Source organism: Pipistrellus kuhlii, unplaced genomic scaffold, assembly GCF_014108245.1.
Source record: "Pipistrellus kuhlii isolate mPipKuh1 unplaced genomic scaffold, mPipKuh1.p scaffold_m20_p_21, whole genome shotgun sequence".
NCBI classification, from domain to species: Eukaryota; Metazoa; Chordata; class Mammalia; order Chiroptera; family Vespertilionidae; genus Pipistrellus; species Pipistrellus kuhlii.
This window is the reverse complement of record NW_023425520.1, coordinates 952,714-979,809: the sequence shown is the minus strand read 5'-3', so window position 1 is coordinate 979,809 and position 27,096 is coordinate 952,714. Positions and strand designations below refer to the sequence as shown.

The window sequence follows — 27,096 nt, the reverse complement described above, 5'->3', positions numbered from 1 at the left end:
TTGGGCTCACAGAGGGGCCCCTTGGGCCCTCTTGCTCACTGGGGCTGCTAGGAGCAAACCCACACATCCCACAGTCAACTCAGTGCAGGGGGGGTGCAGGGGAGTGAGGCTTAGCCCAGGGGACAGCGAGAACAAAATAGTAACTCAGGGTGAGTACAGAAAAGCAAAAAAGCAAAGCTGTGTAAGACGCCAGGTGGAGGGTGTAAGCTATGGGAAGGTGGTGTGAGCAGAGATGGGGCAGATGAGGGGCCCCTGAAGCCTAGAGGAAGAGGAGGACCAGGGGGGAGGAACGGCATGTACAGAGGCCCCATGGTGAGCTCATTAGCTGGAGAGGAGAGGTGTGGGAGGTGAGGGGCTATGCAAGGACCCGAGCAGCGGAGGGCCATGAGCTGACAGCTGTTCTGGGTGAAGAGGCTGGGACTGAGAAGGGAGTGGCAGCGGGGGAGGCTATACAGAATGAGGGTCCGAGTTGGGCTGGGTCCTGATGGTGGGGCTAACAGACATGCCAGTTGGTGAGGGTGGACAGGAGGACAAAGGGAGAGTCTGGTGGACCCCACTCTCTAAAGGTCCCAGCACTCCTCACAACCACTGTCCCATCCCTAGAGACAACATGAGCCTTCCCATTGTGGGCCTTTTGCCCAGGCTGTGCCCTCTGACCTAACACCACTCGCCTTGGGATAGCCTAGTAACACCAAGCCCCCAGTAGGCTCTGCTCCTACTTTATGCCCAGAATTTTGGAAGTGACCCTGCTCAGTCGTATTTCTCTCTCTCTCTTTTTTTACACACACACACACACACACACACACACACACACACACACCCCGTCCTTGCTAGCAGGTGAACTCTGCCATGGTAGGAAGTGTCCTCGCCCTCCCGGCCTTACCCTGGCCAGTGCTGCCGATGCCCAGATGTGTCAGGTTGGCAGTGAGGTTGCCGGTGCTGCTGGAACTGCTGAGCGCTGGGAAGGTGGGCTCCTCAGGGTCCAGCGGGGTTGGAAGTGGGGAGGGGAAGTGGATGTTGGTCAGGTCAGGCAGGGAACCCCCGGTGTTGTGGGTGGTAGGAATCAGGGCTGTAGTGTTTTCCTGGTCAGCAGATGGAAAGATGCTGGGAAAAGGCCAGACATAGGGGAGTTGACCTCTTGGACTGTGACTGCTGGTTCTCCCCCAGAAACTGTGGTGGCAGTAGTGGGGGATGTAGGGGGTGGGGGGCTTGCAAAAAAACCACACTAATTGGTGCAAAAGGACATCCTGCCATCAGATGCTGTCATGCTTGAGAAACAACCATCAACCCAAACCTCCGATGGGAAGCAGTCTATCCTGCAGGGCATGGAGAGGGGATTGGATGAGGGTCCTCCTGCTGTCTGAGGACAGTGTGTCTAAGGGGTGGAAGCATCCCCCAGGGCAAGCCTTGCTGGATGGCCACCTGCAGCTTAGCATCCCTCTTGTCTGGACTTTAGCCTCTCGTGAACAGGGGGAACTGGAGTGGGGTTACTGGCTGAGCAGCCCCTGGTGGCCGTAGGCATGCAGGGCAGGTCCCACTGTGACTTACTTGATTCCAGGGACCTCACAGGACTTGGGCCTGGACCCTGTCTGAAAGAGAAGACAGCAGAGGCTCAGCAGCCTCCTCATAGCATGTTGATCTCCCCAAGAGGGGTGAGTGATGCTCAAGGAGAAGCAAGCTTATAGGGTCCAGGGAGTCCCACAGATGAAGAGCGTCCCTAAGAGATTGTGTGTGTGTGTGTGTGTGTGTGCGTGCGCGCGCGCGCACGCGTGCGCCCCAGACATGCCCAGGGGCTAAACCAAGAGTTAAGTGGAGAGGATCTCCCTATGGTCCCTCCCAGCTTCACTGTGTCTGCCTGGTAAGGTGGCACAGCCCAGGCAGGGGTGATGTGGTGCCTTGTCAGAGCTGGTGTCCCGGGGGGATCGTGCTGCCTGCTCTTTGTATCTCGGCCCCTCAGGCTGTGCCACAGCTGTTGGCCACCAGGCTCTGTAGAGTGGAGACATGGGGGCTGAGGCTAACCCCTCCTATCTTCCTGGATCAGGATGGGAAGGAGAAGGAGTCTCAGGGCAGAGACTGCCTCTGCTCAGCATCTGTCTGTCCACCCCCAGAAAGAGCATCATGTGGGGAAGCCTGAGGCAGCTTGGACTGGTTGCCCTGAAACAAAGAGGCTGCCACTGTGGCCTTCCTCTGGTGCCTAGAGGTTTAACTCCCAGGGGGACCCCAGTACGCCACCACTTGAGGACCAGAACTCTGGCCACCCTGTAGGCTAGCCCAGGAGGAGGGGTCCTAGGGAAACGCTGGTCAGTAAGACCTCTGTGAGCTAGAGCAGCGGTCACCAACCAGTGGTCCATGGACAGCTGCTGATCTGTGAGGTCTGAAAGGTTGGCGGCCGCCGAGCTAGAGACACTGTTGCCACCAGAGATCTGCAGGCTCCAGGCCAGGCCTCTAGATTCTCATTCAAGGACAAAACAAATAACTCCCTTCCTAAGGCAGCAGACAAGACAGGACAAAGCCTGCATGCTGACAGGAATTCCTGTCTGCCTCTGGGGCCCTCAGGTAGACACTCCTGTTGATGTGTTCTTTAGGGATTACCAGACAAGAACTTGGACCCACTGGGGAGGGCTGGGCCAGCCCACAAACACACCCAGTGAGAAGGGAATGCCTGACTGGCAGTAACTGGGCCGCCTCAGGAGGCTTGTGACCTTGAGCTTTTGTAGGAAACTGGGTTGAAGGGGTTTCTACATGGCCACAGGCTCCTTACCTCTGGGAATAAACATTAGCTTTATTGCTGGATTTTTGCAAAGCACCTTGACAATGACTTTCTAAAGAATCTTTTGAAAAACATTCCACATACACATTATTAAGAATTCACACACCCTTTGCCAGTGTTTCTCAGTAGAGTGTCGTGTCAGCCCCCCACTAAAAGATTGTGGGTTCGATTCCTGGCCCCAGTCAGGCAACACACAGGAGGCAACAAAGTAATGTATCTCTCACATTGATGTTTCGGTTTCTCTTTTTCTCTCTCTTTGCCCCTCCTTGCTTCTCTTCTTCTCTCTCTAAAAAGCAATGGAAAAAAATACCTATGGGTGAGGATTAAAAAAAAAATCTCACCAGCATGCTGGGCTCTGCCACCCTCTTTTGCTCCCAACACTAGCCATCTTCTCTTTCTTTATGGCAGGACCACATTCAGGTGCAGGGACCCTGATGTCCTTGTGTCATCTTGTGTAGGGGCTGTACTAATTCCTTATTCTCCAATTTTAGTGTGTGTGGTATGAAAGGAAGCACGGGATTTATTTAATTGTTTTTTAAAAACATTTTTTTACTAATTGTATTTTCAGAGAGGAAGGGAGAGGGAGAGAGAGATATAGAAACATTAATGATGAGAGAGAATCATTGACTGGGTGCCTCCTGCACGCTCCAAAACCCGGGCATGTGCCTGACCAGAATCAAACTGATCTCCGGTTCATAGGTCAATGCTCAACCACAGAGCCACACTGCGAGGCTTATTTAATTCTTTACATACCTTTCACCAGTGTAATAGGCCTGCATTTGTATTATATCAGCTGGCATGAGTGGTCAAATCTGAGTGAGGGTTTTACTTCAGGGAGGATGAAGCTCCTTCAATGTGTTGATTCATCATCTTTTTAAAAAAATATATTTTATTGATTTTTTCAGAGAGGGAGAGAGATAGAGAGCTAGAAACGTCGATGAGAGAGAAACATCGACCCGTTGCCTCTTGCACACCCCATTTGTGCCCACGACCAACGTACATGCCCTTGACTGGAATCGAACCTGGGACCTTTCAGTCCGCAGGCCGACGCTCTACCGCTGAGCCAAACCTGTTTTGGCTGCTTCATCATCTTTGCTTGGCTGTGCTTAAAAAAAGACCAAGAAAGAAACCACTTCCAAAAGCCCAAAGGCTCTTACCTTCTTGGTGTCCCATACTTGCTTGGAAAGGTTCTTGTCCGTCTCTGATGTGGTCTCCTCCATTCCTGGGACTGTTAGTAGTAAGACTAGAGTGAGGTGTGGGGAGAAGGAGAGTCAGAAAGGGAATCTCTGCAGCTGCCTGGCGGTAGCAGGAGGGCACTTCCCTGACATACAGTCATAACCATGATAATAGTGTGCCCCAACAGTGACTTCTGGGGATTGTACTAAAGTACAAAATGGAATTCAAAAAAACAAAACAAAAAAAAAAAAAAAAAAAAAAAAAAAGTCAGAGAACCTGTGACTTAAGCTCTAGAGCTAAGGACATGTGTTATTCAGCCTCCCAATGGGACTGACCCAGCCTTGGAGATGGCGGGCTACAGAGAACAGCTGAGAACTTCTCTCCGACTCCTGTGAATGGCCACTGCCCTGTGCGCACTTGACTGTCCCTCTTGGGCAATCATCACAGTGTCACACTGCTCAATGCTATTATAGATGGGTTGGGTGGAGCCTCATGGTAGCTGTGGCCCCTTAAGTTAGTTGAAATGCCAGCCAACCCTAGAGGAGGGAAAGGGGGGAAGAGAGGAGGAGGGAAGGGAAGTTCTGAGAGACTGGATGGGCCTCATTTGAAGCCATGAAACCAGTCACACCTGAAGGCCCCTTTCCTTGGACCTTTTGGTAACAGTGAGACTAAACATTTTCTTGATGAGACCCGATTTCTTCATGCCTGTTGGAGGTTCAGGCCTGCATTTGTGTTAAATCAGCTGGCATGAGTGGTCAAATCTGAATGAGGTTTTACTTCAGGGAGGATGAAGCTCCCTCAATGTGTTGAACAGAGCCAGATGGGTCAACCCCGCCTTCCTGAAACCTGGAGGGGCCAGGCTGGGGGGTGAGAGAGCCCTGACTCCCTCACTGTCTGGCCCCATACTGGAGGAATGAGGACAGGTAACATGTCCCACTTCTCCACACCCCAAGGCCAACCGGACTGTGAGGTGCCAGGGGTTCCAGGCTTACAGCTCTCTTCCAGTCACAGACCCCACCTACCCCCAAAGCCCACATTTCTTAGGAGGCCCACCATGGAGATGCCACCCCAGAATTGCCTCCCAGTACAGGAAACAGGAGGGAAGCTTCAGGCACCGTGTCCTCATCACCTCTGAACATATAGAACCCTGGCTTTTATTACGAAGACAATTCCTTCTGCAATCTCACCTTCACTACCTGGTGAGCTAGGGTCCCAGGAAGATGGAGTGCAAAGAGAGCCCCCGCAAAGGGTACAGTTCTGGTGGACAATCCTGTCAGTAGAATCTCCCTGGTGTTTACACACTTGCACAGTGAACTGCTAATAGAAAGCAATATGCATGTGGGCTTTAACTGTACATGATTAATTGTCTAGTTTCGGTGTCTTGGGGCAGATAGGCCCCTATGGGGTTTCCTGGGGCTGGCCTCATAGCATCGCATTTCCCTCTCTGGATGATGCTGCCCCAGTTTTTATGATGGCATGTGCCCTCTTGGGAAGTCCCAGTGATGCTGCCCATGCCTGGCTCCGAGGAGAGGGTGGGAGCCGGGCACAGATCTGCCCAGCTGCAGCTACGTACATGGCCCAATGGAAGAGGAGCCTCTGGGCAAGAGCGGGAAAGAACCAGCCTTTTCCACACCCACCAAGGCCTGGATGGGCCCAGGGTATGGACCATGAGGGTTCTGAGCAGCACAGCCAGGATATGGCCCAGTGTAAAGCCTCTGGTCAAGCTCTACCTGAAATTGAACATCTAGCTGTGGCTGCTTAGTCATGAGCTGACAACTGCCCCTTTTGCTTGAGCTTGCTGTCCCCAACATTTGGAAAAAACACACAAGGTTCCCAGACTGCATGGCCATGCTGAATCCATGAATAGAAGGCAATGGGTGTTTACAGGCACTGCGCTTTCTGCACAGAAACCTCCTACACACTCTTCAAAATCCAACTCAAATAGTACCATCTCTGAAGTTTCCCTGAGTGCCTCATTCCTCAGCACCAACTGACTTTTCTTCGAAGATCTGACCACCCGTGAGCTGTGACCTCTGGGTGCACAGGGACTACCACTGGACTTGCCTGACCTGAGGAAAGATGCCCATGTTCTGGCCCATACCTCTTTTCTGGTGTGCGTCCTGGGACCCACCGGCAAAGGGCTCTGGCTGGATGGGTGTCATTGTGCTCTGATGCAGGGCAGAGTCAGAATTGGTCCTGGGAGAAGAGAGAGACAGTGAGCATGGGCTCTTAAGGATGATAAAGGAGGACAGCCCTGGCTCCACTTGTCCAGGACACACCAGATGGGACAGAGTGGGGGCTATTGTACCTGAACATTATTCTTAAAAGAACCATAGGAGTGACCGTAACCATGGTTTTTGTCTGCAAAGCCTGTTTGTGAAAGAGATGTCCCTCTGTCCTAACCTGCCTGTCTGTCCCCAGGCCCTCCCATCTCCCATCCCCTGTGCACTCTCTGCTTTAGAGAAAGAACAGAGCCTTCTTGCTGAAACCTTTTTGAGAGGGGGCCCAATGAATCCACAGTGGCCAAGCCTTGTGAGTATAAGTCCCTAGCCCATCACCTAATGGGAAACAGGGTGCTAGCCTCCTGCACCCTATCCCCAACCCCCACCCCGTATTCTTACCTCTCTATGCTCAAACATTATGACAAACACCAATGGGCAACCCCACCCTCTTGGACTCTCAGTTACAAACCAGGTGTGATGGGCAGAAAGAGGAGGCAGTGACATAAGGTTCAGAGAAGGCCCCAGAAAGAATGCAGCCCCTGGGTGGGATGGGGAGGGAGTGGCATGTGTGTGTGTAGGTGGGGGTCTTGTTCCAATCAGTCCAAATGCTGCCAAGAGCTCCATCTTCCACACCAGGGTCAGGGGCGATCTGCCCCCAGCTACAGGTGCCTGGAGGGAGGACTTTCAGAACAGCCCTCAGCTGCCCAGGACACTATGGGTGCCCAAAGGTAGCTGGATGGACATGCAAAGGTCCATCAGCACAGCTAGCAATTCAGGGATGAGAATAAGAGCTGCATGCACCCAATGGGGATGACCTAGACACTGAGATACTGAGAGTGATATGGAAGAAACTTAGTTAAGAGAGAAGAGCAGGTTACAAAGGGTCAGCCAGTCTCTGATCCCAGGGCCAGCCTCCCGCACCCCATCCCCGACCCCCCACCCTGTAATCTTACCTCTTTATGCTCATTTTCCTTATATCTACAATGGGGATGATAATAGCACCTATTCCACAATGCTCTGTGTGTTTTATATCAGTTACTGTATTGATGGTTGAATAGGGCCTGATATATGATAAGTACTTGGTGGGAATTTAATTATGCTATTGAGTTAAATATATTACATATGTATGATACACATATATATTTTAAGTTTCCTTACTTTTGGTCTTTTTTTTAAACTGAAATTGCATATACACATACACATTTGCTCTGTGTGGTAAAGTATGGGTAACAAACTTTACCATTTTAACCATTTTTTTTTTCATAGTTTAAATTTATTTTAAATTTATTGATATTTAGACAGCGGGGGGGTTGGGGGAAGAAAACATCAATTTGTTGTTCTACCCATCCATGCATTCACTGGTTGATTCTTGTATATACTCTGACTGGGGATCGAACCTGCAACCTTGGCATATTGAGACAATGCTCTCACCAACTGCACTACCCAGCCAGGGCCTTAACCATTTTAAGTGTATACTTCTGTGGTATTAAAAGGATTCACATTGGGTGCAGCCATCACCTGTATTATTATAGGTATTTATACTTATTATTAATTTAGATCTTTCTAGATAAATGACATTATCGGTGTTTTTTCCTCCTTTGGGTGCATTTATTTATTTTCCTAATTTTCTAGCAATAAATGTATAATACTTTTTATAAGCACATTTTCATGAATGTTTAGCAATGTAGGAAACCACAACATTAAATGGGGGAGGGGAAAACAAACTACAACACTGAATATCCAATATAATCTCAGCTTTGGTTAAAAAAAAAAAATAGAGCTGATTTCTAAAAACTCCTAGATGCTTCTTAGTTTTGTCATTTTAACGTGACTACATATTGATTTTCCAAACACAACCAGGATGAAAATCTGGTTTTGTTTTCAACAAGAGGGCGAGGGGCTGGCTCTGGGTCACTGACCTTCTCCAGCTGGTGTCCGAGGGTGGCGAGAGATACACAGTACCATAGGGGCAGCTGTCCGCTTGAGTGTGAGTTAAGGGGTCAGTGCTGTTGACTCAAGCCCCACCCTAGCCCCAAAAACCTGGTGGCCAGGCTACTGGGAACCTGCAAACAGCTGGGCCTGCAGGGCGGGAAGGGGGTCCCTTTCCTTCCTGGCTGCGAGTGGCCCCAGGGGTGGCCCCATTCACCTAGCACTCAGCACTCACCCCCTGCGAGCACAGGTGCGGGCTACACCCCTTCCAAGAGGGGCCTCAGCTGTGAAACGGGGGCCCATGGGGACGGCAGGGAGTCTAGTTCAGATGACCCAGGTCACGACTCTTAATTCTGGGCTGATGGGCGGATCCCGGGGCCTGAGGGCTCTGTCTGGGGCCCAGCTGGTTGGGCTCCCCCAGCCACGGAAATGAGAACCAGCAAAGAACAGACTTCTCTGTTCTAGGAAGCAGGGGGGCCCAGAGCAGCACTCAGACTCTGGGGGGTGGGGCTGGCTGGCTGAGCACCAAGGGGTGGCCAAGGTCGGGCTGGGGGTGGGGGGAAACTTCTGAAGCTCTCTCTGTTTGGCTAAGGTACAGGCAGGAATTTTGTGTTTTGAGAGGGGTACACCAACATGGCCTTAATGTGTAGTCACTCTGCTCACAGCCTTCCTGGGCCCCACTGCCCAGCTGGGCATCCAAGTGCAATGTGACTCAACATCACCTCCCCCAATTCTCACCTCAGGCTGTATGCTCCAGTGGCCACTGCTGCATCCTTGTTCCCTGTATCCCTCAGTCCCCACCTAGCCAAAGGTTCTTCAGTTTGCCTCACTGCCTCCTCTGGGAAGTCCACTGGGGCGGCCCCAATCCATCCCCAGAGCTGGTAGCTCCATTAGTTAGACGAACTCAGGGCCCTGCAGTCACCAACAGGGCCCTGCCCCCCTGCCCAAGTCCTCTGGGAAAAGGATATCTGCCGTCCATGTTTGTCCACTGACAGAGGCCGGCGGTGTGGGGAGCCGAGCCGGCCGCGCTCCCGGTATACTCTGTCCACCAGCCCATGGTGCCGGGTAGTCCGGCTGGTGTCCAGGCCTGAGGACTGGAAGGGTGTCTGGGGGAGGGGCGAGGGAGAGAAGGAGATGGAAAAAAAAAAAAAATGAGAGAAACCCAAAACGGTTATCAGCTATAGCCTGTCCCCAGGATCTGACCTCATGGCCTCCCACTCCTGAGACAACCTTGGCCACCATGAGGCAACCCAGAGTGATTTCCTTCTTTGACCAGCTCCCGGCCTCCTAGCACTATGGGGTTGGGGGCAAGTTGAGGACCCTGGGCACAGAGATGGCAGGCGTGCAGTGCGGCAGGCATGCACAGGCCAGGCAGAATGACACAAGCTCGGGGCCAGTGCTGGCTAGGGTGCCAGGGGTGCAGATGGCCTGAGCAGTCCCCAACCCCCAACCCCCACCCTCAGCCTCACCAGGTGCAGACAGGCCTCCGCCTTCTCTCTCGGGCCTGGCTGGCCTCTTTTTCCCACCTACGTCATCCCTGGAGGGGCTGCCAAGAGACAGCCCAAGGCTCCAGCCAAGGATGTCAAGGGCCCCCTGGCCAAAAGCTGGCTCCCTGGAGGCTCCTTGTTGAGCCTGGGGTCAGCCTCAACTAAGATGCAGCCCTCAGTGCTCTCCACCACATCCTGGCAACACCATGAGCCGAGCGAGTGCAGGCACTTTTTGGGGCCCTAGCCCTCGGCTTGGCAGAATAGGGCTTCTTCCAGCACCTGGGCTGACATGAGGTCCCCAGCCAGGCTCTACTCCCTCTCCCAGCTCCATGCCCCTGAAGACCCCAGGAGCCTGCTCTCTGCCATTCCTAGCACTGTGGGGCTTCTTGCCATCTGACTGTGGTAAGACGGGCAACTTTAGCCAGCTCTGGACACAGCCTGCCCCCCTCCCCAGCCATCTGGTCCTTGGGTCTTCCTTTCTTATCTGGGAAGTGGGGCAAAAAGTGGCTAAAATCCTGCTCTTTCCCATGTATCCAAACACTTGGCATTCAGGTCTGACTGCTCTCCAGTGTCCAGGACCCCTGTCTCTCTCTGACCCAGTGAAGACCTGCCAGCTTGGAAGAAGGCAGGCATCCATTGTAGTACTGGGTACTACTGGCCACAACTTGGGCCCAGCTGCAGAGGGAGGGAACCCCACCCTCCAGCAGGGACACCAGAGGGCAGAGGCCATTCATCTCCTCTCAGAGATGCTTGGGGAGCAAGGTGGCTGAAGCAGAGCCAGAGGCAGAGAGAAGCTTGGCTTGGAACAGCCCAGCTCACCAGGCCGAGTCTAGAATCTGTGCACACCTGTGTGCATGTGTCATGGGAACAAACATGCAGCGTTGGTGCACATGCTTGAATTCTTGGATGGGATCTCTCCATGTGACCACACGAATTTCCCCAGACACGGGGTGGGGGTTGGGGGGAAGGAGAGGGGTGCAGAGCAAATCAGTTTCCATTTGTCAGACAGGACACCTCCCACCAGGCCAGAAGGGCAGCCACACTGGGGACACCAATAGCCTCAGCCCAGGGGCTCATTTACCAGAAAGACAGGAGCCGCTGCCAAGGCATCCCCCAGAAATCCGCTGGGCTAGAATGCAAAGAACCAGACTCTGAGATGCTCCAGCCTCACCCTCAGTCCTGGGACCCAGCAGGCCCTGCACCCTTAGCCCTGGGGCCACGGTGATGCAGGCAGGGCCAGCTTGGGTGCCCAGAAAGATGTTCCCCTCTGGGGAGGCGGGACAGGAAGATAGAGGAAAGGGGAGAGCCAGGGAGGAGGAAGTACCCTGACAAAGAGGTCAGGTTTTGGTCAGCTGGACAGCCCTATGCATCTGTTCTCATGAGGCTGTTCAAAGAGGCCCTATCCCAGGGGCCCAGAGGTGAGCAGGGCAGACCCAGAGCCAGTCTGGGGGACCCTGGCCAGTGGCCTGCTGCATCCTGGCAGCATATCATGAGAGGAGCAGGAGTTGGTGGATTACTCAGATGGGAACTGAGCTCCCTGAGGACCAGCCAAGTTCCACCTGGCCTATCAGCATGTGGGCAGATGTGATTGTGGGCCCTGTCTCAGCAATGGGACAAAAGTGTGACAGTCCATGGACCTGTCCGTGCAGAGCAGACAGCATGCTGGAGTGGCCTGGCTCTCAGCCCTGGCTCCCTGGCCCATCTTGCTTCCACTTCCACCTGTAGAACAGGGTCAGGCATAGCCCCAGAGAAGAGGCTGGCACTATGCCCAGGTGGTGAGTTTTATCTCTCGCTATTTATGATAAGAATGTGTATGGCGGCCTTGTGGCCTGCAGGAGCCATGCTGTATAGGTCTCTGCCAAGAAACATTTGCAGACAAGTGGGGTCAGGTCTCAGGGCCTCCTTCTGAGAACCTCTGGGCTTGAGGATTAGTGAGGCTGATGGAGCCAAGCCCCAGAGGCCCTAAGCGGTTCCCGCTGCTGCACAGACGGCCAACAGGTGTAGTGGCTGCCGAAACACTCACAGCCAGACTGAGGCCTTGCTGCAGGGTCTGCTGATGCTGACAGGGGACTGGCTAGGGGGGATCTGGGCAAGGCCTGGCCAGGCCATCCCAGGGACAGGAAAGGAGGAGGAGGGTGTGGGGTGGGAGAGCTGCAGCAATAGTGTGCTGACCCTGACTGTCCAAAGCAGCCATCACACATACATACTTGCCCCGAGTGGATGTGCCCCAGGAGGGAGGCCAGGGCAAGCTCCCCTAGGAAGGCAGTGTGGGAAGAGGGCGTGGGGGATTGCTCACCTGGAATGGTAAGTCCACAGTGCCGCTCCCAATCTGGTTCACGTTGGGCAGGGACCCGCCGTAGTACTGGCCACGGCTTGGGCCCAGCTGCAGGTACTGGGACTTTTGGAGCTGGAGCTGTGAGAGAAACCGGCAGCTGCAGTGAGGGCTGGGGGGGAGGGGGCATCCTCAGCACACCTTGCCTGGAAAGGACCTGTGTGGTGGGGTCAGTAGCACCAATCACAGAGGGTGTAGAACCCCATGACTCAGATTCTCAAAGAAGCCAAGTGTCTCTCCACCCAAAAAGGCAGAATCACAAGCCCAAGGTGCCACAAGAGGTCCTCCCCAGGGCTCTGTGAACCTCGGGGAGCTTTCTTTGCTGGCTGACACAGCAGGTTTGTGACAGAGAGAGAGTATCGAGCAGGCCTGGAGCCTACAGCCCCAGAAAGCGGCTTCTCACCCACCCGGGGGAGCCATTTCTCATCGTGGCCAAAGGCTTTGTTACTGGGCACAGGCCAGAGGCTGCAAAATGATGCCTGGATAGACACAAGAGAAATCTTCTTTCCAATGGCCTGAAACAGAGGGGTCAGCTCAGAAGTGTAACACTGACTTTCAAAGTGCAGGATGTGGATCCTCCGGCAGCACACAGGACTAGCAGATCTGCCTGAGTTCAAGGGTCCTGCTCAAAGCCCCAGGCTCATTCTGCCTGTCCCTCTGCCTCACAGGGACTGGGCCCAGTGGTTGGCTCTCATCTGGGCTGGCGGAATTCCTGCAGTCCTCTGCCCATCACTTAATTGGGGACTTCTCCCACTTCAGAACCAGAAGCCGGAGGTTCCCTGACCAGCAACGGCTGCCTCGGACCTGGCTAGGCAAACGCGTCTTCTCTCTCAAGCAGCTGATTTCATTTTTGGGGAACAAGAGCAGATGCCTTGGCCCAGGCAGCACCGCCTGCAGCCCATTACACTGCTGTGGGAGACGGGTATCATGAACAAGGGATGGCTGGCTGGGTATGCAGGAAGGGGTGGTATCGCTCTCCCAGCTGGAGCTGTTGCTAGGGTCAACTCTGTGTACACAATAAGGCCACTTGTGGTCCCTCACCAATAGCTTCTAGTGGCCTCCACCAGCTGGCCACCCACACAACCCGCTTCTCAACTAGTGCCCAGCTTCCTGGGGGGGAGGGGTCGACCTTAGACACTGGAGGGAAAGTGAAGCCTGGAAACTGGCCACCCACTCAGCGGAGCACCTAACTCAGGTAAACAGCTGTTTCCTGCAGGCTGTGTGGAGCCGGGAGAGAGGCTGACCTTGCTCTGTTCCTACCCAGGTGGTTTTCAAGAGTCTGTGGGGCCCAGCGCAGGGTCTGCCTCTGACATGAATACCTCACTGTGTCCCTCCCACATTTATGAGGAATAACAGAGGCTAGGGCCCCACTCCTGCCTTGGCACAAGTAACCGCAGGCCTGAGACACACCCCATTCCCTCCTTGTGTTTGAGCCCTACTTCCACCTCTTAAGGGCCACAGCCCCTTCTGGCCCTCAGTTACCCCCACCAGTTTCCTTATTTCAGCCCTGGGCCCCTTTGTTCCCCTTACCCTCTCAGCACATGCAAAATGTCCTCATCTGTTCCTGCCCAACACCCACTCCTCTGTAGAGAGCGCTGTGTAAATGGTGACTTCTCCAGCCTCTCTCAGTCCCACCTTGCTGAGAGGACCCCTACAGGGGTGGGGTCGCCCAGCAAAGTGTATATCCCCTAGCTTCTGTCAGGGCCCACATCCGTGCTGGTCACAACTCCCAGCACAGTAGAGCATCCATTGGCTGGGAAAAGTGGAGACCACAAGGGCAGGGAACAGGGAGGGGCCAGTGGCCCTGGGCAGATGTGGTGTGATGGATGCAGCCACTTCTTTAGGGCACTCCCCAAGCCTCAGTCCCCCAACCCCTGCGCCAACAGGCTGCAGTGACACCCCCATCTGTCAGCCTCTCCCAGGCTTCACTCTCTAGACAAGCCAGCCTTGATCAGGCCCAAATGGTGGGCCTTCTAACGAGATTAAGAGGAGTCGGCGTGCTGACGGCTGAGCTCTGTTCTGCAAAGCCAGGTTGGGCCAGCGAGAAGACGTGTGCTCTGGACAGACCTGTTTGCCCCTCTCACCACAAAGGCTTCACAGTCTGGCCCTTTGCTTCCCCGGACCACCAGGCTCTGCAATTGCCATGGCTGCTGCTGTGAGGCCTTTGCACTGATGCTACCTCCTCTATGAGGCTCTTCCCACTGGGCTAGCCCAGTGGTCGCGAGCCACATGCGGCTCGCAAGCCTTGGTTTGCTGCTCTGTCGACTAATTACCGTATTTTTCGGACCATAAGATGCACCGGACCATAAGATGCACCAGTTTTTAGAGAAGGGAAATGAAGAAAAAAGATTCTGAAACAAATAGTGTCCTAAAATATTTTATGTGCATTAAAACCCAACATCACAGTCATAAACACATGTAATCAACCCTGTAAAGTAAACAGCAGCATTTAGAACCATTTTAGAGCCGGGCAAGCACACAGAGACCACACAGAGCCGGGCAAGTAAAAAAACTTTTTTTTTAAAGTATATGTGTAGACTATATTTGTACCATAAGACGCAGGGACTTTCCCCCCCACTTCTGGGGGGAAAAAGGTGCGTCTTATGGTCCGAAAAATATGGTAGTTTGCTGACCACTGGGCTAGCCCAACACTGAGCACTTCAAACCCACGGGATCACCTCCACAAAACTAATTGACTGAGGTCTATCTGTCTGTCTCATCCCAGCAGACTGTCGGCCCCATAAGGACCCTGGCACAATGGAAGAGTTCAGCATACATGGGGAACAAGTGAAAATGTGACATGGTAAGGTGAAAATAAGGTCAGGAACAAGAGTTGGACACACTCAGAGGCCCGGATAGGAACCATGTTGCTCCTGTGCCCAAGTGGGACCCTTACCCCCAACTTCCAGGAAACTGAGGCACAAGAAAGAACAGATGGCTGTTTGAGTGCAGAGGCAGCATGTGTCCCAGTTTGGAGCCCAATCTGAGAACCACCCATGAGAGGGAAGCAAAGAGCGCACACTGTCCCCTTGCCAGCTCAGGCGCATGATGTTTCTGGGACCGAGCACTGACTGGGACCCAGGGGGATTGCACACACTGGCTCAAGTCACCTTTGGGAGTGTCTCTGGGAGGGAAAGACTGGAGCCTCACCAGTTTCTCCAAGTGTTCCAGCAGCCATGGGGACACATGCAGAGAGCCCCACGAACCCCTAATAGGATCTAATTTTGAGTTTTATGGAGCCAGGGTGGGTTTTCTGGGGTCACCATTCTTTGACAAGAATGTATTCACCCAGTTTGTCTGGCTGCATCCCTCCAGGTTCCTTTCCAGGCTCAGCTTGGGCAGCAGGTAGTGACTTTCAGATGGTAGACAGCCCCTCCTGGGCTCCATTCCCCACACTGGGCCCTCCCCCTATACTGCTCAGCTGAAGTGACATGTGCATGGCTATGAATATCTCACTGAGGCCATGGAGGACAGCACCAAACATCCTGGGCCTACTTACTGATTGGAAACCTGGGTTCTGAGGGAGATGGCTATACCAGCAGCTGCCCCAAAAGGAAGGCTCAAGATAGCTTTTCTTTTTTTTTTTCTTTTCTTTTCTTTTCTTTTCACTAATTATCATCAGAGGATATGTTTCTATTGATTTTAGAAAGAAAAAGTGAGAGAGAAACATCGATGTAAAAGAAAAACATCTATCAGCTGCTTCCCTTATGTGCCCAACCGAGGATTGAACCTGAAACCTAGGTATGTGCCCTGACCAGGTATTGAACCCACAACCTTTTGTGTGTGTGTGTTTTTGTTTGTTTGTTTTAATATATTTTATTGATTTTTTACAGAGAGGAAAGGAGAGAGATAGAGAGCTAGAAATGTCGATGAGAGAGAAACATCAACCAGCTGCCTCTTGCACACCCCCAACCGGGGATGTGCCTGCAACCAAGGTACATGCCCTTGACTGGAATTGAACTCGGGACCCTTTAGTCCGCAGACCGACGCTCTACCACTGAGCCAAACCGGCTTCGGCTGAACCCACAACCTTTTGGTATAGGGGATGACGCTCTAACCAACTGAGCAATCTGGCCAGGGCTTTTTGCTCTCTTTTTAAACATCTTTTTTTTTTTTTTTTTTTTTTTTTAATCAAAACAAAGTTCCCATAACATACAACAAACCATTTTAACATATACAATTCAATGACATCTAGTATATTCACAATGTTATGCAACCATCACCTCTTCCTAGTTACAGAACATTTCTGTCAACCCAAAGGGAAACCACCTCCCCATAAGCAGTCACTCCCCGTCTCCCTCCCCCACAACAACCACTAAGCCACTCTCTGTCTCCATGGATTTGCCTGTTCTGCACTTTCATACAGATGGAATCACACATTGTGTGGCCTTTTGTGTCCGACTTCCTTCACTCAGCACAGTATTTTCTAGGTTCATCTCCATGTTGTAGCATGTGTCAGTGCTTCACTCCTTTTCACGGCTAAATAAAGTTCCATTGTGAGGATGAACCACATTGTGTGTATCCTACATCTACCAAAGGACTCTTGGGCTGTTTCCACCTTTTGGCAATTGTGAATATGGTGCTCCTGTGGACATAGGTATACAAGTATCTGTTTGAGTTCCTGTTCAAATCTCTAGGTATACATCCCTAGGAATGGAATGGCCAAGTCATATGGTAACTCTGTAATTTATTTTTTGAGGAATAGCCATTCTGTTTTCCATAGTGGCTGCACCATTTTACATTCCCACCAATACTTTTTAAGGGCTCCAATTTCTCCACACCCTTGCCTATACTTGTTGGTTTCTGTTGTTTTAACAGTAGCCATCCTGATGGATGTGACTTATCTCATTGTGGATTTGGCTTGCATTTTCCTGGTAACTAGTAATGCTGAGCACCTTTTCATGGCTTGTTGGTCATTTGCCTATCATCTTTGGAGAAATGTCTGTCAAGTCCTTTGTCCATTTTAAAACTGGGTTTGTCTTTTTTGGTGTTGAGTCATAAGAGTTCTTTATATTTCTTATTATTAATCCCTTATCAACGATATGGTTTGCAAATATTTTCTCCCATTCTGTGAGTTCTTTTTATTTTCTTGATAGTCTCTAGATGCACTAAAGTTTTAAATGTTGATAGAATCCAATTAACTTATTTTTCTTTTGTTGCTTGTGCTTTTAGTGTCATATCCAGAAAGCTATCACCAAACCCAAGGCTAGGAAGAGTTACACCTATGCTTCCTTCTAGATTTAGCTCCTATATTTGCTCCACTTCGAGACTTTGAGTTAATTTTTTAAAATATATTTTATTGATTTTTCTTACAGAGAGGAAGGGAGAGAGATAGAGAGCTAGAAACGTCGATGAGAAACATTGACCAGCTGCCTCTTGCACACCCCCTACCGGAGTTGTGCCCGCAACCAATGTACATGCCCTTGACCGGAATCCAACCTGGGACCTTTCAGTCCGCAGACCGACGCTCTACCACTGAGCCAAACCAGTTTCGGCGAGTTAATTCTTATTAACGTTGTTGCTGCCCTGGTCCTACATCACAGCCTACCCTCATGCCAAGCAAGCGCTCCATGGTGAGGAGCCCAGCCAAACCCTAGAAGAATGCCAGGGACACTGGAGTTTTGGATCACACATCTGCTTAGTGAGTGAGGGAATAATGAATGAATGAGGGAATGAATGAAAGCATCACAGGCTTGTGGCCCAGCAAGGATTCCAGGCTGAGTCACCGCCCCCCCCCCCCCCACCCTCCAAACTGAGTGAGATACTCCCCAGCTGCCTCCTTATTCGTTCCCAAAGTGTAAATACAGAACCAGATACACAAACACCGAGTGAGTCTCGGAATGCCTTTAATCAGGCTCTGTGGTTGCTGCCAAGTTCCCGGCCCCGGCTGAATCAGAGGGTCCACTGGGAGCACGTTTGTTTCCCTGTTGGTGCAGTTGTTGAGCACAGACCTTCCGGCTGGGATGTGTGAAGGGTCCCTCGGGGTCTGAGCTCAGCACAGCTGGATCATGTGGGCCTCTCTCCCAGAGAATGAGACCCCAGACCTGCCAGCCAGCTGGGAGCCCACCCTGAATGAGGCCTTGCTGCAGCCCTCAGCAGGGGAGACAGGGCTTACCCTCCATTTTACAAGTGAGGAAACTGAGATAGTGAGGGACAACAGGCCCTGAGGTTGCCCAGTGACAATCCAGGGGGTCTAAAACTAAAGTTTTAAATGTTGATAGAATCCAATTAACTTATTTTTCTTTTGTTGCTTGTGCTTTTAGTGTCATATCCAGAAAGCTATCACCAAACCCAAGGCTAGGAAGAGTTACACCTATGCTTCCTTCTAGATTTAGCTCCTATATTTGCTCATTCACAATCCAGGCTCTTTTCCTAACAAACCCAACTTCCCGCAAGGCCCTTCCTTCTGCCTCTAGGTCCTTGAACCCACTCCACCCCTTTCTAGAACTTTCCATGGAGTTCCTTCTCATCACCTGGATTTCAGTTCATACACCTCCTCAGGGAGTCTTCCCTGACCCCTACTTCCAAAACAACCCTCTATCTTAGCCCAGATTGCTATAATAAGTACCAGAGACTAGGCAGCATAAACAACAGAAGCTTATTTTTCATGGTTCTAGAGGTTTGGGAGCAGGGTGGGGTTCTGGTGAGGGCCCGCTTACTGGGCTGCAGACGGCCACCTTCTCGCCACGTCCTCACATGGTCTTTCCTTGGGTGTGTGTGGAAGGGACTCTCTCCTCTTCCTCTTCTCATTAGAGCACTAGTCATACCGGATCAGAACCCCACCCTTATGACCTCATTTCACCTTAATCACTTCCTCAAAGGCCCCATCTCTACATATACTCATACTGGAAATTAGGCCTTCCCACATGTGAATTTGGGGGACACAATTCAGTCCATGGCACCTGCTCTAGGATATGTTGCCTGCCTGTGTCTGCCAGCGGGCCCTGATGGCTGGAGTCCTGTTTGCCTTCCTGGGCACACTCTAGGACCAGTGCCCACCCCAGGAAGTGACTATCCACAGCTGGAAAGCTCAGAGTCACCCCACAGCCAGCCAGATATGACAACAGGGAACCTCTGGACCAGGGGTCCTCAAACTTTTTAAAGTGGGGGCCAGATCACGGTCCCTCAGAGAGCTGGAGGGCCGGTCTATATGAACTACTAATTCCTACTGTAACACCTCGGCTGCGCTCACTGCCCAAAAAACCTGGCGGGCCGGATCAGACTCCTCTGCAGGCCGCATGTGGCCCACGGGCCGTAGTTTGAAGACCCCGCTCTGGACTCTCCCAGAAGTTCCAGAGTGTCCTGTGGGGAGGGGCCTTCTTATGCTTGGCCCTGGATGTAAGAGTCAGTGAGGTAAGCGGGCGTGCTCCTCAGGTGTTGAACAGCAGAGGGGAGGAAAATCGTGAGCAGCATTTCCAGAATCAGTTCCCCAAACATGAAGTGACACACCTGCTCAAAGGGGTCATGGGCTGGGAAATGGATGGGAGCACCCGGAGAGCATCGCAAGTGGCTGCGAGGCTGAGATGGACCCGGAACAGAGGGTGCAGCAGCTCAGCCCCTGTGCTGGGCTGACTTGGAATCTCAGAATATGACCTTGTTTGAAAATGGAGTTTTTGCAGATGTAATTAGTCAAGGCTCTTGAGACAAGATCATCCTGAATTTAGGGAAATTCCTAAATCCAACGACTAGTGTCCTTACAAGAAGAGAAGAGAGACTGACAGGGATGGGAGCAGAAATCAAGGTGGCATAACCACAAGCCAAGGAACCCCAAGAGTTCCTGGCAGCCCCTAGAAACCAGGAGCAAGGCTTGGAACAAGCTCTATTTCAGGATCCAACCCTGTCCACACCCTGATCTGAGACTTCTAGACTCTAGAACTGTAAGGGAATAAATTTTTTGTTTTAAGCCCCTGAGATTGGACAGTTGGGGAGATATGACAACAGGGAACCTCAAGCTGACACTCCAGGAGAAAGAATGAGCTAGTAATCCCTGGCTGGTGTGGCTCAGTTGGTTGGAGCATCATCCTGTACACCAAAAGGTGGCAGGTTCAATTTCCAGTCAGGGCACATACGCAGGTTGAGGGTTTGATCCCTGGTCAGGGTGGGTGCGGGATGCAACCAATAAATATTTCTCACGTCAATGCTTCTCTTTCTCCTCCTTCCTCTATCTATAAACCAGTGAAAAATATGTCCAACCGGTGTGGCTAAGTGGTCAAGCATCAATCCACGAACCAGGGGGTCAGAGTCTGATTCTGTCAGGGCACATGCCCAAGTTGTGGACTCAGTCCCGTGTAGAGGGTATGTAGGAGGCAGCTAATGGATAATTCTCTCTGTCACTGATGTTCCTTCTCTCTCCCTCTCTCTCTTCCTTGCTCTATCCTGGGTGCACTAGGTGTAGCAACAGAAATGTGGAGCCTTGCTGGGTATGTAGCTCAGCCTGGCTGCACACCTCCCTTTGAGTTGCATCTGGACACCATGTCCACAGGGCTGGAGCATGATGCTGTGAGCAATGCGACTTGCCCCAACCTGTCATCTCTGCCTTGTATAAGCCCTGGCTTATCTGGGACAGGTGTGAATGTTCTGAGTGGGAAGTGGAGGGCCCTGGCTTATCTGGGACAGGTGTGAGTGTTCTGAGTGGGAAGTGGAGGGCTGAGCTTTGCAGGGTCCACACGCAGCTTGAAAGCAAAGTCCAGAAACACCAGCAAGGGCCAACTGGAAGACCAAGCTACAGTACCTTTTGCCATCATCTGATAGAAGCTGTGCTAGACGACTTTTTACATTTCAGCTATCTGCTACCACTAGTTCCATGTCATTGTGTCCTTAGGAGAGAAGTCTGACTGCCTTGAATAGCACAAGATGACCAGCACATGCACACTAACCTCACCCTATCTGTCTGAGCACCTGGTTCCCACAGCATGGTTAAGTATGCTCACTGCTGGCCAGTATCCCCTGAAGCAGGTCAATCCCAGCACACAGCACAACCCCATCTAAATAGCCAAGGGCACCCAGTTTCCTTGTGATCTCCAGCAGCTCTCCAGGCCTCCTCAGGGGCTATTGGCCCTGCACAGCAGGAGGCTCTGGGGAATCCACACGGCTGGATGCTTTCAGCCAGAGGAGCTTCCAAGAACGAGGCAAACAGAATCTAGTTAACTTCTAAAGATGGTCAGGCTTAAAAAGGGAACTTAGAGCTGCTCATTTATACTGTGACTGCATTATCATGTCACTTGGCTTCTAGAGCTGATAAGATTTTTAAATGGTTTTATTGATTTCAGAGAGAGGAAGGGAAGGAGAGAGAGAGAAACATTGAGCAGCTGCCTCCTGCACATCCCCCACTAGGGGCTGAGCCCACAACCCAGGCATGTGCCCTGACCAGGAATCAAACTGGTGACCTTCTGGTCAACCAACTGAGCCACACCAGGCAGATCTCTGATATTTTGTTTGTGTGTGTGTTTTCTTAAATGATTTTATTGATTTCAAAGAGGAAGGGGGGGGGGAGGAGAGAGAGATAGAGATAGAGATAGAGATAGAGATAGAGATAGAGAGAGAGAGAGAGAGAGAGAGAGGGAGGACGAACTACAAATATCAACAATGAAAGAGAAGCACTGATCGGCTGCCTCTTATACACCCCCACTGGGGATCAAGCTCCCAACCTGGGCATGTGCCCTCACCAGGAATCAAACCTTGACCTTCTGCTTCATAGGTCAAGGCTCAACCACTGAGCCATGCCGGCCAGGCTGTGTATGTTTTTTGTTATTACTCCTCATCTGAGGATATTTTTTTCCATTGATTTTTAGAGAGTGGAAGGGATGGGGAGAGAGGGAGAGAGAAACATTGATGTGAGAGACACATATTTATTGGTTGCATCCTACACATGCCCCAACTGACCAAGGCCAGAGATCAAATTTGCAATCCAGGTACATGCCCTTGACAAGGAATCAAACCCGTGATCCTTCATCAAGAGGACCGATGCTCTAACCATTGACCAACACTAGCAGGAAAAATAGCTGATTTTTTTTTAAGACCAAATCTTTTGGATGCTGCAGCTCACAATTTATTCTATGCAGCTAATTAAGTGAGGAAGTCTGGGAATAAAGTTTTGAACAAATTTAATAAAGTCTCTTGCCTAGCCGAAACCGGTTTGGCTCAGTGAATAGAGCATCGGCCTGCCGACTGAAAGGTCCCGAGTTCGATTCCGGTCAAGGGCATGTACCTTAGTTGCGGGCACATCCCCAGTAGGGGGTGTGCAGAGGCAGCTGATCGATGATTCTCTCTCGTCAATGTTTCTAACTCTCTCTCTCTCTCTCTTCCTCTCTGTAAAAAATCAATAAAATATATTAAAAAATAAAATAAAAAAATAAAGTCCCTTGCCTAGTTAAAAAAAAGAGAGGGAGAAAGAGAGAGAGAGAGAGAGAGAGAGAGAGAGAGAGAGAGAGTGAGTGAGTTAGGCGTCAGGGTGATGTACACTTCCAACCCCTGGGCAGCCTCTCAGGTGACAGGGCACTGGATGAGAGACACTTCTCCAGGAGGGGGGGAGGGGGGGGAGACACGATGACGATGACACCACACACAGACGGACACACCTGACCCTGGAGCCTCTCTCTGCCACTTTGTAGCACTCTGTGTCCCGGGGCTGCCAGAACAAATGACCACAAACCAGGGGACTTAAAACAACAAAATTTATTCTGTCACAGATCTGGAGGGTGTGGTCAGGGTTGGCTCCTTCTGGAGGTTCTGGCAGAGATTCTGTTCCAGGCCTTTCTCCTAGCTTTTGGTAAATTCTGGCAGTCCATGCTGTTCCAAGACTTATAGTCACACTAGTAGCCTGGTGCATGAATCCGTGCACATTGAAAGAAAATTAATTAGAAAAAATATTTTAATATCACTATTTGCCCTTTCTCTCTAATAGAAGTGTCAACCAAATTCACAATCAACAATGACAGATGGAGCCAAAACCGGTTTGGCTCAGTGGATAGAGCGTCAACCTGCGGGCTGAAAGGTCCCGGGTTCGATTCCAGTCAGGGGCATGTACCTTGGTTGTGGGCACATCCCCAATAGGGGGTGTGCAAGAGGCAGCTGATCAATGATTCTCTCTCATCGATGTTTCTAACTCTCTATCCCTCTCTCTTCCTCTCTGTAAAAAATTAATAAAATATATTAAAAAAAACAAAACAAAAAAAAACAATGACAGATGGAAACACATGTGTGCAATTGGCGCCAGTGAGAGCTTTATATGTATTGCGCATGTGAGTCAACTTAGCCTTTTATATATATATATATATATATAGAATAAACTTGCTTAGTTAGACCTGCTTTCTAATTTAGCTAAACTTTTTCCAGTCCAATGAAGCACTCCAACTTCTTTCAGGTATTGTCAATACCACAACAGTAAATATAAACAGAAAACAGATTATTATTGTAGATCACAGAGGGAGAAAAAAGGGTAAAATAATATACATTTTTAAAAATATATTTTATTGATTTTTTACAGAGAGGAAGGGAGAGAGATAGAGAGATAGAAACGTCAATGAGAGAGAAACATCGACCAGCTGCCCCCTTCACCCCCCCCACCAGGGATGTGCCCGCAACCAACGTACATGCCCCTGACCGGAATCAAACCTGGGACCTTTCAGTCCGCAGACCGACGCTCTACCGCTGAGCCAAACCGGCTTCGGCAAGGTAAAATAATATTTAAGTGCAGTAGTGTTTGACTATATTCTGCACAGTGAGAAAACCTGAAGTTATTTTCAAGGTCCACCATTTCTTACTTCTTTTCAGTTGAGTCAAGTTTCTAAGCTTTCTAAATCTCCATTTTCCAGCTAATGAAAAGAAAATAGGATTCCACCAAGTCTCTTATCTACCTACTCCAGGACTTCTGTGAGGATCAAATGAGATGAGGCATGGAAAAATGCTTCAGACATTTGGTTACAGTGTAAAATGTTTGCACTTGGCTATAAAGCAAGTCAGGTTTCTGGGCAGAAGAAACTCCAAGGAGGCTAGTCGCTAGGGAGAGGAAGCCAGCTGTTGCTACGTGATATGACATCACTATCCAGCACTCACAGAGACTGTTTCCAGGCTACCCATGGGGTCTTGGCAGCATCAGCTGCAATTTGGTGGGCTGTGGCTCCAGGGTGGTGGCAGGGCCTGTATCCCACTTGAGGGAAGCCAAGTGTTGCTTTGTTGGCCAGGTCCGTGCTGCCTTTTCTCTAAATGGCAAGCGTGTGTCACAGCAGCTCCTGTGTCCAGCCCCTGGTGGTTAGTGTGAGTCATAGCGATCGGTCAGACAGTGGGAAGGACACTTAGCACATTAGCCTTTTATACATATACTAGAGGCCTAGTGCATGAAATTCGTTCGGGAGGGGGCGGGCGGGAAGGGTGTCCCTCAGCCTGGCCTGCACCCTCTCTAATCTGGGACCCCTCGTAGGATAACCAGCAGTTGGACATCCCTCTCACAATCCAGAACTGCTGGCTCCTAACCGCTCCCTTGCCTGCTTGATTGCCTCTAACTGCTTCTGCCTGCCAGCCTGATTGTCTCTAACTGCTCCCCTGCTGACTTGATTGCCCTAACCACCTCTGCCTTGGCCCTGCACCTGGGACCCAGGATTCCCTCCTCTAGCCAACCAGAGGCACTCGGAATCTGGGCTTCCCTCCCTCTGGTCAGCCATAGGTGCCCGGGCTGGCTGCAGACTCAGGGGATGGTGTGCAGGTGGCTTTGCCTGTGCTGCAGCCGTAAGTGCTGGCGTCTGGGACCGCAGGGTGAGTGGCTTCTCCATCTCCCAGGCCACAGCCAGCCGCAGGTGCTAGAGCCCAGGACGTCAGAGTGGGCGGCTTCTCTGTCTACCAGGCTGTAGCCAGCTGCAGGTGCTGGCGCCAGGAATGCAGGTGGGCAGCTTCTCCATCTTCCCTCGGATGCAGTGGGGGCAACTTCTCCAGCTGGCTGTGACCTGGGATCACAGGACAGGTGGCTTCATCTCCCGGGCTGCAGCCAGCCTCAGGCACTGGCACGCGGTTTCTTGTCTCCCCCAGACGGCTTCTCCAGCTGGCTGTGGCCTAGGATCATGGGGCAGGCAGCTTCTTGGTCTCCCAGGTCGTAACCAGCCTCAGGAGCTGGGGCCCGATTTCTATGTCTCCCCCAGGACATGGGGCAGGTGGACATGAGGTTTCTACTGCTGGCTGCGGCCTGGGATCACAGGGCATGTGGCTTCTTCATCTTCCGGGCTGCAGCCAGCCTCAGGTACTGGGGCCCGGTTTCTCCGTCTCCCCCAGGATGTGGGGCAGGTGGACATGGGGCAGGCGGCTTCTCCGGCTGGCCATAGCCTGGGATCATGGAGCAGGCGGCTTCTTCATTCCCCAGGTCACATCCAACCTCAGGCGCTACGGCCCGGTTTCTCCGTTTCCCCCAAGATGTGGGGCAGGAAGATGAGAGGCTTCTGAGGCTGGCTGCGGCCTGAGATCACAGGGCAGGCGGCTCCTTGGTCTCTGTGGCTGCAGCCAGCCTCAGGTGCCTGACTTCTCTGACTCCCACAGGCCCAGAGCAGCTGGGGAGGGGCGGGGCTGCCGACATGTTTTTTGGTTCAATTTGCATACTCACTCTGATTGGCTATTGGGTGTAGCGGAGTGATATGATTTGCATGTTTCTCTTTTATTAGTGTAGACTAGTAGCCCTGCACACAAATCTGTGTGCCAGTAGCTCTCTGTGGGCCCTGGCCGCTCCGCACTCACTGCCCAGAGGCTCCAGAGGCTGATCGGCGTCTGGCTAAGCACAAAATGCTTGCCTTGTCACCACGACGATGAAGCAAACATTCTGCTAGGCTGCTCACACTGCCTGCTTTAATTCACCCCACTCCTCTGGTGGGGTTGAGAGGACTGGGCATCGCCATCTATGTGACAGAGTGACGGTTAATTAGCATATTATCCTTTTATTAGATAGGAGTATAGATTACTCTCATCTCCACTTGTCTTCACTTGGTCCTGTGTATTTGTTTTGTCTTCTTGTAAGGATACCAATCACTGGGTTTAGGGACCGACCTCCTGCAAGATGACCTCATATTGACTTTTGACATCTGCAAAAGCCCTATTTCCAGAAGTCCTATTCACAGTCACCCAATCCTATATTACCTCAAATCCCACACCAAGAACCATCATGGTGGCAACACCCCAGACTTCTCCTGCAGCCCTTAGTGCCCCTAAGCCATACTCTCCTCTACCAAGCCTGATTCCTCCAGTCACCTGGAGGGGGGGGGGGGGGGCAAGGGGTGAAGCCCAACCAGTACATGAACCTTCCCTGCACACATCAACCTCAGCAAAAATGACTAGGATCCTAAGAGGCAGATGACCTGAAGTGTCCTCAGCACCATTTGGTAGTGTTCATTGGGAACATGAATGTGTTCCTGCCCTCTAGCCTGGTAATCCCATGTCTGGGAAGCTCTCCTGAGGGAAATGTCCAAAACGCAGATTTATGCAAAAAGATGTTCCTTTATCATTGGTCAGTAGAACAAGAAGCTAGAACCATTGCAGGATCAGCCCAGGGCAAGGTCTCCACTCCGGTAATAATGAGAGCATTGCCCGAGGAGTGGGAGATGGATAGAGGGAAGTTGTCCCTGCTGCATTTTCTGGACCAGCTCTAAAAAAGATGGACCCAGAATAAGGCCAGCTTTCCCCCTTTCTAGGGAAGTCCCCAAGCGGGGGCTGGGCACTGGACTGTGCAGGGAACAGGGTGGCTAGCAGAAGAACTCTTTGGAACACAGAAAAGGCCTTGGTGAACCACATTACTGGGTAAGCAAGCCTCCTGAACTCAGGGCTGAGACCGGACACCCTGGTGTGTCCTCTCCCGAACAGAGACCAATAAGAACCTGAAAATGGGCCAAAGGGATGATCTGGACAGCAAGAGGTTCTATGAGGATAGGGATTTCCCTGGAGGCCATGAAGAGGGACCCCCAAGCTGGACAGAGCTGAGGAAGGAGAGGGAGGGCTTAAAGTGCAAGGCCCTGCGGAGGTCAGAGGTCCGAGAGGAGGGGCTGGGAGGTGGAATCTCACATAGGGACAGTGGGTCACAGACATTTGCCTAGCTTGCTCAGGGGTGTGGAGGGGCACCCCCAGCTCTAGGTGGGCCCTTGGGGAAGGGGAACAGGAGGGACAGGACGGGTGTATCCATGAGTGTTGGGAAGGGGAACAGGAGGGACAGGA

At 51.6% G+C, this 27,096-nt stretch overlaps 1 protein-coding gene across 12 annotated transcripts in view; it reads right to left on the bottom strand.

Annotated features, from left to right (window-relative positions):
• The window catches only part of CRTC1 (CREB regulated transcription coactivator 1), a 65,006-nt gene that overhangs the window by 16,247 nt on the left and 21,663 nt on the right, over window positions 1–27,096 (bottom strand). For 9 of the 12 annotated variants that reach the window (XM_045585851.1, XM_045585844.1, XM_036449916.2 and 6 more), the window contains exons 2-9: window positions 11,881–11,997; window positions 10,666–10,713; window positions 9,066–9,203; window positions 8,088–8,149; window positions 6,048–6,142; window positions 3,928–4,013; window positions 1,549–1,589; window positions 884–1,104 (exon numbers count right to left, since the gene is read on the bottom strand). In XM_045585851.1, coding sequence (XP_045441807.1) covers window positions 884–1,104; window positions 1,549–1,589; window positions 3,928–4,013; window positions 6,048–6,142; window positions 8,088–8,149; window positions 9,066–9,203; window positions 10,666–10,713; window positions 11,881–11,997 — 808 coding nt within the window. The remainder of the gene's footprint in view (window positions 1–883; window positions 1,105–1,548; window positions 1,590–3,927; window positions 4,014–6,047; window positions 6,143–8,087; window positions 8,150–9,065; window positions 9,204–10,665; window positions 10,714–11,880; window positions 11,998–27,096) is intronic. The other 3 variants (XM_036449917.2, XM_045585853.1, XM_045585852.1) reach the window with 1 other exon arrangement.